At 39.9% G+C, this 12,305-nt stretch overlaps 1 protein-coding gene across 1 annotated transcript; it reads left to right on the top strand.

Moving 5' to 3' along the window:
* Positions 1-575: 575 nt before the first annotated feature.
* LOC124281893 lies at positions 576-11,707 on the top strand. The gene is made up of 2 exons (XM_046717909.1): positions 576-774; positions 10,481-11,707. The coding sequence occupies exons 1-2, from the start codon at positions 628-630 to the stop codon at positions 10,634-10,636; spliced, it is 303 nt and encodes a 100-aa protein (XP_046573865.1). The 5' UTR covers positions 576-627; the 3' UTR covers positions 10,637-11,707.
* The last annotated feature ends 598 nt before the right edge of the window (positions 11,708-12,305 follow it).

Raw genomic sequence — 12,305 nt, 5'->3', positions numbered from 1 at the left:
TAATGTTGGTACACAGAAGAATGCGTATGGTACCTTTCTGTCATTCTTCAAAATCACTTTTTCTTTCTACAAAGGTGATCAAGAATCCCTGTGTTAGAAACTACTTATCAAGAATAGAAATCCAGGCCTCTGGGGAATAGCAATCAATTGATTAATGCCATCCGTGAACCTTCAACGGGACAGACAATGCACTTCTTGCTGTTAATCATATAAATCTCTCCAGTTAGCTGTCGTGTTCAATCTACCTCTATGCAAGAACCTGCAAGAAGCCGTCACATCATCGGTGGCTACAGTTTCTGGATCTTGATGGTGTCGTCTGATAATATCTCAAGAGGAACCACCGTCCTCCAAAGAGTCAACACCTAATTACATCGAGCATTCAGAGTCATTAGGTGTGCAAAAGAACCGTTTCGTGGGTGGTGAGCTAGGCACCTGTGATACTAATGTGTCATCTTATAACTCCCATAGCGCACAACGTCAGCGAAGTCATCATCTGAACCACCGCCCACGACATTCCGGTATGTTCATAAAGTCCATTGCCCCTTTCTGATGCTAGTACAATGCATGGACGAGAAATCAAACGTGACTTGGACGTGAAGCCAAAGCTTGTCTTCTCTACTGGACATTATGGCAAGGTGGCACATCTGGTTGATGGTGGCTGTTACAATCTTTCATATCTTCCTGGCGGAAGGCAAGAACCACAGAGAAACTGAACTTAGAGACATTATCCACGGCCTCTCAAGGAAGAAACGTTTTGACTCAAGCGTCTTAATGGTAAGATCATATGATTATACATCTGAAGTACGTGTGTAGGATTGCATGCAAAACGTACATCATTTAACTTTAATGTGCATGAAATAACATATATTCTAGTATTCGAACCAATATCTGGAATTTCCTACTTTCCTTCATATGTATGTGTGTGTGTGCGCGCGCCCGCGCATGTGCTTTCTGTCGTGATACATATACATTTATACTTTCAACAAACATATGGAAACTAATCATATAAATGTAGCTATGTGGGGAACATACACAATACCTTGGGATTGCATCTTAATGCAAATTCATGCAGAACAAGGGATCACGCACACACAGTAGCCAAATTGTGTGCGCCGTTAGGGGAACCCACAATTACAATAATTAAGCTGAGCATAGGCTTAGAATGCTTCTGAGACAGTATCTCAAGGAACAAGAAATTGGCTGCGTCAGATACTAGGATAAGTTGCTGGAATGTTTGGCCAATCAAAAAGTATAATTTCTTGACTGTTGAACAAGTAACGTTAATGGTGGTGGGGTTGCGGATGAGCGGATCAAGCCTATAACAATAGACAAGATAGCTTCATTACATTCATTGTATTTATTATTAAATTATAGGATATTTATATAGCGCACATATCCAGGCAACTAGTGCATGCTCAAGGCGCTGGTATTTTTTCCCTCGATCATTGGATGTCAATCTCAACGGCATATCGTATTATCAATCTCAACTCCCTAGGCGCACCGAGTTATTGTGACTTTCTCATCCTAACGAGGTATCCATTCACAGCTGGGTGGACTGGGACACACATAGTCACAGTACTTTGTTCAAGGTTACTGCACGTTGCTGTACCCGCAACTAGGTGTTTGCACGTATTCAGGTGGCCACCATCTGGTCATATACCAACGGATTCGTGGGTTCTTTTAAGTGCACGGGGTTGTGTACTGTACACTAGGTGCTGTGACAACACTGAAAGAGTCTGCACACGATGTTGACTCTAAGGTTTTTACACCCGGTCACAGGTGGGCTCGATCCCGACACCTCAACCGCGCTGGATCACTAGCCAGCTACTGCACCCCTTTCACAACGTAATATACGAAAGCAGGTCGGGTTATCAATAGATAATTCCATGCAATAACAGGAAGGCGAATTTAAAACCAGCTCTGTGCAGCTCACCCAAAACAAAGGGTCCTGTGAAGGGTGACCAAGCTTACCATTGGGGGCAACGATTGAGTAGTGCTACGCAACACCAGGGACGAGCTGTACGCCAATAGTATCGTGGCGAGTGATAAGCTTGGGCAAATATGTTCGACCATTAAGAAGAAGACGTTATTCTCATAAATCACATGTTGTGACATCGAGAACATACATAATATTTGCAACATGAACAGCATGAGTTTATACATGGCAACAGTAAAAAAGTTACAATCATGTACATGTTAGATTTCATTTGCACAAACATAAACCTTCCTTGATATATTTGGTAATTGCAAAGTAAGTGGTCTATAACTAAGTTTCATAATTGAGGTGAATTTATCTATTGGGGGATTACTACAAAAATACTCAGGTAGATATTTTTCTCATAGGGTTACTAGACTTCAAAAGACTGTTAAAAGAAAGTGGTATTCGTCACTCGCTGTTTCATTATATAATGTACATTAACCTCATCAGAAATATCTTAAAAGGCACTGGTAAAAATAATGTGTGGATTAACCAATGTTTCCCTTCTGTAAATTGGCTTAAGGTAGGTTAATGGCCGAAACTGCCTCACTGATTAATATGTACAGCAATAGTTTTTCTTGTGTAAATACCTCATCAAAATGTAAATTCTATAAGGTTACCAAACTACAATATGATTTTGAATGTTATCTTTCTAAACTTAAAAGAAATGTTTATTTACCGTTGCTCTTTTTTAGAATAGCTTGCCATAGACTGCAAGTTGAAGTGGGGAGATGGCATAATGTCCAATGTGTAAATAGATTTTGTAAGTTATGTGATATTAACGGTATTGGCGATGAATACTATTCATACCTACTCATTTGTAAAGCGTTTAATGAGTATAGAAAAATTACATCTCAGATTATTACTATCAAAATCCATCTGTACATAAAACCACTCAATTATTCATTTGCCAAAAAATAAGTACATTGCGCAAATTGGCTAAATTTTGTAACATCATCATGCACCGCCTAAAATCAAATACTAGTTAACCTGTCCAGTTATATCTTTATCCGCCATTGCTCATAATGTTCTCATGTTAACCCTCAATATGTTATGTACATGTATATAGCCTTCAGTCTAATAAAGGTCTGTTCTGTCAGATCTGACAACGCAAGTCCATCTTCTAGTTTCTATTTGCTGTTCTACATCGGGTGTACCATATTCTAAGAGTTGGAGATAGTTCCAGAATATAAGAATCTAAACGAGGTATATTTTTATAAAGTTTGTAATATTTACCTTTTGAGGAAGCATTTACTGTTGCATTCCGAGATTTATAAAACTGGTCAATAAGAAACCTTTTAACAGTAGTTTTTTAAGCATTTGGAGAAACAATACACAGTGTTCACACATGATATTACCAGTATGGTAGACGTGGGGCGGTTACACACATGGCAAGCAAACTGATTTGGTTATTATGAAAGGAGTGACCATCAATCCGTTGTTACTTCCTGTCGTTGTGCCAATCGTTAGAATTATCGACAGTAATAGTGAACTACAAGATGCCAGACCACTTCGTGCCAACGTCGTCACCTGTTTTCCCTGGCGAGAAGGTATACGTACGTTGGTCTGACCCATTAAGGCCCATTAAGGTTCCCAAAGGAGCATCTGTAGGATGTTTTCGAGCGTATATCCTAGAGCTCCCACTAACATGGCCAAGTTTGGGTAGCTCAACCAGACGCACAATAATTGAAATGATGGCACCAAGGTGCCGTGCGCGACATACCAAATACTGATATACAGATCTACAGTTACACAGACGTTTATCGTAATTATACCATCTCTATCGTTTCATCAGTTTCCCTTTTGTGGGTAGTATAGATGTACGGCGTTTAGAATCTCCAACCAAGCTTTATCAGAAAAATCTTGCAAAAACATATCTGATACAAATCTTAAAACTCACATGATGTATCCAAGTACAACAAACTGCATGTGGCAAATGCCCTTACGTAGGTCGGCAAAACACTGTTTAGTGCCATCTTGCACATATGGTTATATAATAAAGACAAACCAGCTATCCCCCAATACGTTGGTAATAAAATACGTAAGGAGATCTAAGAGTAACATATGAGAAAACACCGGGTTGAAACAGCACCTGTCTGTTATAAATATCGCAAAGTTTACATACACGGTACAGGTCAGTCTGTCGAAAACCGACCCAGAGAGGATACCTTGGCGCATTGATTGACTTGTCGTGCCTTGATAATTACAGTCAAAGAAATCATATCAGTTTACCAATTTCTCGAAATGACAGGCACTACACATTATATGTCACATTCATTTGTTGGTTAATCGACGAGTGCTCTCTGAATGTCTCATCTATACATCTATAACAGGAAAGTGTTCGTGAAAACATGTTCATTTATACGAACATAATGTAATTGCCAATAATGCATTCCAACCACAATGATATAGTCCGTAGACTGTTTAGAATACAGATATCAGTGTTACGAATTGCTGTTCCTAGATTTTTTTAAATGAGAACAAGTTAGATATAAAAAAACACACGAAAGGATCAAATGAAAATCGACTAAAGTGTGAGTGAGTGAGTGAGTGAGTTTAGTTTTACGCCGCACTCAGCAATATTCCAGCTGTATGGATGCGGTCTGTAAATCGACAATCCAGCGATCAACAGCATGAGCATCTATCTACGCAATTTGGGATATGATGACATGTGTCCACCAAGTCAGCGAGCCGGACCACCCGAACCCGTTAGTCGCCTCTTACAACAAGCATGGGTTACTGAAAATCAATTCTACCCCGGATCTTTACGTGTCGACTAAAGTGTGAATGTGCTATATGATATGCGTGTTGTAGGCAGATAAATATAACGTTCGAGGAAAGTTGCATCTTAAATCAGACATGTAAGGAGGGGGCTCCCACGGCTAAGGGTTTGTACCCAGAAGTGTATTTTAAAATTTGACTTTTCTTTAAAACCTACAGCAGCGGCATGGCCTTTTGTACAAGTGTCTGGCCAGTTATGCAAGTGTCTGTGGCGTATGTTGACGCTGGCGTGAACGTCTATCATATTTATACCACAGCTGCCAGTCGGTTTCAGATTCGCAGATCTGCAAGGCCATAGCAAGACTCGATCTTGGGTGATATTGAAGCGGGTATACCGCTCCCATAAACAGGATATCGACCAGGGTGCTGTTGTACAAAGCGATCTTAGCGCTAAGGTGTCCGTAACTCCCATACCTTAACATAGACATAAGGTAGTCTTAGCGCAAAGGTTGTTCTGTACATCGGCACCCAGGTGCTCTGGCATACGTTGAAATGACGTACAATTGAGACTGGGACTCTCTAGCTTTAAGACAACCTACGGCGATGTTGACATTGCCAGCATTCAGTCTCGGCCTCTTCTGAATTCTAATAAATCGCCAAAGTTTGACTAAATGCTGACTGACGTTTAACCATTTATAGTTACTGCGCATGATTGTCACAACCTGTATTCTAACTTTTAATTTATGTTCGATGATGTTTTCATGTAGTTTTATTAAAACAGCTGTCTAAATCTACAAAAGTTTAAACCGGATGCGTTTGTGCACTACCAACAGTTAACGAACATGTGACGAACATCGTTCAATCAAATATACTGCATTTATATTGATTTATTGAATGTTTCATGAATAACCAAACTGAATTACCAAAATTCTCGCTATTACGTATGCGTTTTGTGAATATAGACTGCTGTCATATGATTAAATATTTCATATTACGGAATAAATAGACCGCAAATGATTTCGTTTCCTTTGATTGCCAGTTGGAGTAGGATTTTGTTTCGTTTAGAATTCTATAAACGGAGAAAAAACACTGACTGCTGTTTCTCAGATTTTTGTACTAAGTCTATTCGGTTAAAATGTGCCTGCAAAGTGACAACGGTGCACAGCGGCTAAAAATAGTTCATTTGATAAAGGCAGTCTGATTATTGGAACGGGGTTTGTCAGTCTTTGAACACTGATTTGCCTTTGATAAAGCTGGTGTAGCCTAGTGGTTAAAACCTCACGCTCTTCCTAAGTGGCTAAAATGTGTGAAGGGAGCTCGGCACCTTTTCCCCTCCTATTCACCTACCATTGGGGACTCGGCATTATACCTTCAACCCTATTTAAATACCATCGGGGGATCGGCATCATATTCCCACTATCCTATTTATTTGACATTGGGGTTTTGGCATCATATACCCTTAATCCTATTTACCTGCCATTGGGGGGCAAGGCATCACATTCTCTTAATCCTATTTACCTGTGATTGGGGTTTTGGTATCATATTCCCTCAACCCTATTTACCTACCATCGGAGGCTCGGCATTTCATTCCCTCAATCCTATTAACCTGCCATTGGGGGCTCTGCATTATATTCCCTCAATCATCTTTACCTGTCATTGGGGTTTTGGCACCATATTCCCTCAATCCTATTTATCTACCGTTGAGGGCAAAGGCAACATATTCCCTCAATCCTATTTCCCTACCATCGGGGGTTCGGCATTTCATTCCCTCAATCGCATTTACCTGCCATCGGGGGCAAGGCATCTTATTGCCCCAATCATCTTTACCTGTCATTGGGGTTTGGGTATGATATTTCCTTAATCCTATTTACCTGTCATTGAGGTTTTGGTTTCATATTCCCTCAGTCCATATTCCTCGTCCTTGCACATATCAACGGGTGCACGGCATTGTGGGTGTACGTGCGTGCGTCCGTCCGCGCGCGTGTGTGTATGTGAACAATGTACGTGCTTGGATTTGTACGTGTTTACATCTGTGAAGATATGCTCTCATGCCTGTGCTCTCTAAAAGGATAGTATTTCTTTCAAGAATCTTACAAGAAACGTTTTGACTCGCACAGAAAAAAAAAGAATAAGGAGATTATGTATTTTCCTGAAATGAATGATGCCAGCTTAAACTATGCTCGCTGTGTTGGACGAACGCGAATACTCACAACACAGTTGTTAATGAGTTTTAGAACAAAATTTACACATTCCATACCTACATATTTTTGTTTGGAGTAGTTCATAAACACTTGTTTTGACAAAAGAGATACTCGTGCCGAAAATATATTTAGAAGGGATAAGTGCGTTGGCATATTTTATCCTTTTAACAATTAACTGTAAGACATATCTTCCCTTCTAGTCATTTGATCTATATTTCTACAGCCACATTATGACACCTACTGAGAATCCCATCACGCCTAGAATTGTGAGTCTCATTTATATTTATTGTCAGTGGGCCGCCTCACTCATGTAAAGGTTAATATGCTTTGGCGGTTCTCAAGTTTCCACCATTAATGAAGACGTGGGTGTGAGTCAAGGGCGGGTTATGTATAGCTCGCACAGTAGGAGCACATGATGGTATTTTAGGTCTCAATCAAGTTTGTTAAGAGGCTTATTCTATATTGTGACTGAAAAATTATCATCATTTTGTAAGATCCATTTATGATAAATCGTCTTCGGAAAAGCTAATTAAGTGTTTCTGAATGAATACACATATCGGTGTGAACGAAATGTGCCATGAAATGAATTTCCCAGACAATACCCTACATACATGTAATTATGACGAGCAAGTTAATTATTGCATACTAACGGGAAAAAGTAACAGTGCATAACCTAAAATTTCATAAAATAAAAGTTATTTGAAAAGTTATAGAAATAGCCCTAAATAAACATAGCAAAGCACTTTGCATGAAATTTGATGTCCCGTATCGCGCCTGGCGCGTGCTCTTTGTGCAGAATGAACTTACTCACTTTTTGCTTGTTTTTTTTTTACACCTAAAGTTCACACACCTGATATTGAAATTTGAAGAACGGTCCAATATTATCTAGCCTCCGAATGTTGTGGAAAACAGGTTAATTTCAACCTAATTAAACTGCGCGTACATAATGCCATGGCTGACAGAAAATCAGCGTCTCCGCGCCGTGGGTATGCTGGAGACTGGAATGGCCCAAAGTGAAGTGGCCAGACATTTTGCTGTCCATCGAAACATGATCGCATATCTATGGAGACGTTTTCAACATAATGGGAACACAAGAGATTTGCCTCCACGTGTGAGGTGACTTCAGCAAGACAACCACATACCGCTGACCCATCCAAGGAATCGATTCCAGACTGCCAGTTTGACGGCTCGGATCATTCCTGACTTACGTCCAGTCAGTTCCAGGACTGTACGGAACCGACTGAAGGAGCACATCTGGTCCCGACGGTCTGTAATACGTACAGTTTGCTCCAACGTCAGACAGGCACGTCTTACGTACAGGAGATTGGGATGATGGTGTTTTGTTCACTGACGAGTCGAGATTTCACCTGGACAGCTCAGATGGCAGGGCAAGGGTGTATAGACGGCGAAGTGAACGGTATGCTGACGCGTGCTTAGTTCAACGTCCACAGTTTGGTTGCGAAGGCGTTATGGTATGGGAGGCATCATATCTCATGGTCGGACACAACTTGTCATTGTCAATGGCAATCTGACAGGTCTGCGATACAGGGATGAGAGGATTGGGCCTCGTGTGCAGCCGTTCATTCAAGGACAGAGACGTAACTTCACGCTTCAGCCAACTGCCAAATAGCCAATTCATTTCATCTGATTTAAGCTAGAAACCAGTGAAATCGATTAATCTGTTAATCTGAAGGTTATGAAGATTTTCATACGACTCGCATTTATAAGTTGTTTGAACAAGGTTGCAGCATTCAAGGCTTGGGTAAATCTTTCAAACTCTCTCCGGGAAGACAAGTGAAAGGAGTACCGGTGACGAAAACGATGGTTGATCCAATTAGTTAAATTCGTCTGTTTTTGAAGGAGAACAACTGACTTGCCTTAGCAGATATTTGTGACAGGTGCTACCGTTTGAGTAGCATACGCTCACCTCTTAGCAAACACTCGGTTTCATCACTATTTAATAGAGAGTCAGAAACAAACACGTGCTTATGATGTCGTGCAAAGAGTTTATATTATAGCAGGGTTTCACATTGTTAGGAAAGGGTTTTGTTACTTGTATTTCAACAAAAAAAGAAATGGAGGTACCTTCACCTCATCTATCCGCAAGAAATCACCTGAGAAATAATATTTATCAGTGTCTGGATCTGTTCACTGACATTCAAAATGACCGCAGGTAATGTACCAAGTCGTGAAGCAATCAATACCACAGACTTCATGTGTCAAACAATATACCATCAACCTCCAATTTACATGGCCTTCACTTCTCAATTACTTAAGTACTTCAGAGAGTACGTAAAATCTATTTGAGTAGATATTCGAGACTGACTACGCAAAGGCGTGGATCTTTTACGTGTTTAACAACTAAACATCCTATTAAAGTATAGTATATTTGATTTAGACTTTATCACAGGTTATTCCGTTACACACACTAACGCACAAATCGGATATTAGTTTACATCACACAAAGGTCAAGTTAATAGATCATATTACAACAGTTCTGAGTAGTTTTAATAAAACTTTCGACACAATGATAAAATTATTATTGGCAGGTCAGAATTTGTGTTTGTCAGCAAATTATCCAGTCACATTACGGGAGCCTGTAAAACCTCTCGTCACTTTGTATCATCAAGGTTAGAGTGTAACACATGTTATATTTGGGATTACACTTTCTTAGTAAAGCACAGATTCTAGTACTTTTTGGGTTGAGTCCAATCCGGGATTCGAACCCACACCTTCAGAGTCAGACACCTAATCGCCAACACACAAAGTCAGCCGTCTAACTACCGCTACTGCCACGCGTTTGATTAGGTGCCTGACTCTGAGGGTGTGGGTTCGAATCCTGGATGGGACTCAACCCAAAAAGTACTAGAAATTGTACTTTACTAAGAAAGTGTAATCCCAAATATAACATATGTTACATTTGACCACTTTCTAAATGGCATTATGTAATCAAGGTTAGAGTGATTCGTGATCGTACTCTCGTGTTTTACATGCAACTGGTATACAAGTGTAAATAATTACAAAGGTTTTCGACGTATACTCAGGGGAACTTCATTTTTACTTTACGACTGAAAAAAATGGGAGATATATCGGAGTCCATCAATGTTGATATGATAATAATGAATGTTCTGAGAGTGCATCACCACTTGCACGTACTTATGACCATAGTAGTTTGTTCAGTAAACGCTCTTGAAAGATGACTGGTGTATGACGTGAAATTTGCATGTGTACGGTTTTCATTTTCAAACAAGCAAAAAACCGGCTAGAAACAAACACTAACAACTGTGAGATACTAGATGGTTGTCAAAATTAATGGTCTACAGTGATGTATCGACCTTCTTGAAAACCGTCAAAATCAAGAATGACACTCCATGCACGTGTATGGGGAGTACTGCGTTGTGCACGTGCATCCTATGCGTTGTGTTTAGGGGTGGTGATAAAGAGAAATGGAGTCGTGTTCACAAGATGTCTGTCTTTGAAACGTTTCTTAACGCTTATACTTCTTATCCAAACTGAAAGTTCAGATTCCCCTACCTTTTTTGAAGAGTATATAATAACATGTATTGTTTTTCGCTTCCAGGCTCACTGTGGTTCGCTTGACAACCGATGTCGCCATATACCTCTCGGCCGCTGTGTTCGAGCCTGTGTCAACGGCGTCGTGAAGACGGTGTGCAGGATACCACACGCCAACTCTTCTGTCCACTCGTGTCTCGTGATAAACACTCCATCGACTTAGTCTTGTCCGACTTTCGCTAAATCGTGGATTTATATACCATGCCTTGTGCTGAACCTAACGTGCTACTTTGGCGCCACTGATATAACCATTTTGAATGGCACCATTTACGATGTCATGATGGTTTTGAATTTTTACAGTAACTCTGTATGTTCTATCCTCTTTGATTCATTTTGTCCCTGGGCAAATAATGGACCTCGCAGATTTTTTCACACGCAGACATTTCTTCACTTCTTTTAAAACACATGCTTTTGATGTAGCGTAACGAACATTTTGTGGCTTTTATTTATTGAATGTCGTAAAGTCCATTATCTTTAATCTATTTCTGGGGACTGAAACAGTCATGTTTTACAAATCTTCTGAGTCAATACATCACGCAAAATACAAAACAACAAAGGAAGTTGGAATTCTTTTTAAATCGATGATGTTTCGTGGCTCTTTAGAATAACCTATTCACTATACCAAATGAAAAAATAAGTGTGATTATCGACAGGTCTTACGGAAAAAGTTTCATTGCATTATTCTCATTTCAGTTGTTGCTTGTATCATTGAAATACGCGACAAAGATGCAAATGAGTCCAGTGATCGCATATTATTTCTTACCTTATTGAAGAGAATGTTTGGTAGTTAAAGGCGTATTTGATTTCATTGATTAACTAAATCAGTGAGAGGAATATATTATTTTGAGTTAAGGGCACATACCCATAAACCCGACTTTATCTTGTCTAATGTACACACCATATGACTTTGTAGGGGAAGGAGGCACAGTTTCGGAACAATTACCCAAACAATGGGGAAACGTTTGCTTAAGATCTTATATAATGACAACATAGCATTATAATTCACAGGACAATATCCTTAAACGGAGTTCTTAATCATCACTCTCTTTATTCGATGAACGTCATCGCCATTAATATGGAATTGAAGTTATCCTCAAAGCTTAGGGACATGGTCGTTGAATTGTTTGTTTCATTGTTTTCTTAGGAGCTGCTCTTTACGCATATACTTTGTGCTTGTCAAGCGATTATTCAGCATGATCTGTAACATTCCAAAATAAACCATTTTTATCTTGTTCTTATGTGTTTTTGATTATGAATTTAAGTTACCTGTATTCACAGATACTACAATCAGCAAGTTCGTCTGTGCTGATATTCAAACAGTCCGATTATCAATTGCTTCCACTCTGTAATCGTTAATGCGTTCGCTCTTCACGCCGAAGACCCTGGTTCGATTCCCCATATGGGTAGAGTGGGTGATGCCCATTTCTGGTGTCCCCTTCTGTGATATTGATGGAATATTACTCACACACAATAATCGCAGAAGCGTCAAACGTTCTAACTTGAAAAAATACAATAATTAATGTTTGGCGTCTGTCAAAACATGTACTTTGTTTGTTGTTTAACGCTGCACACAGACATAGATCGGCTATAGTAAATATGTGAATAGTCGAGTCTGTACCAGACAATCCAGTGATCAACAGCATGAACATCGATCTTCACAATGGGGTTACGATGGTATGTGTCAACCAAGTCAGCGAGCCGGACCACCCGATCCTGTTGATCGCGCTGAAGGGGTCGTTGTCGGCACAGACACTGCAGATATGTACCCAAAGTACCCTAGCTAAAATCAGAATACAGAAACGTACCCGGTACCCTAAACGGGGAACGAGTCC

The sequence above is a fragment of the Haliotis rubra genome, unplaced genomic scaffold (genome assembly GCF_003918875.1).
Source record: "Haliotis rubra isolate DU_JTF1 unplaced genomic scaffold, ASM391887v1 Scf29, whole genome shotgun sequence".
In the NCBI taxonomy this organism is placed as follows: domain Eukaryota; kingdom Metazoa; phylum Mollusca; class Gastropoda; order Lepetellida; family Haliotidae; genus Haliotis; species Haliotis rubra.
Note: the sequence above shows the minus strand (reverse complement) of the source record. Positions and strands in the feature narration are given on the sequence as shown.

Excerpts from the sequence above, each read along its gene's own strand:
- LOC124281893 (XM_046717909.1), top strand. The coding sequence starts at position 628 with ATGGCAAGGTGGCACATCTGGTTGATGGTGGCTGTTACAATCTTTCAT. Across the intron at positions 775-10,480 it reads TTGACTCAAGCGTCTTAATG|GCTCACTGTGGTTCGCTTGA; the intron begins GTAAGATCATAT and ends TTTCGCTTCCAG.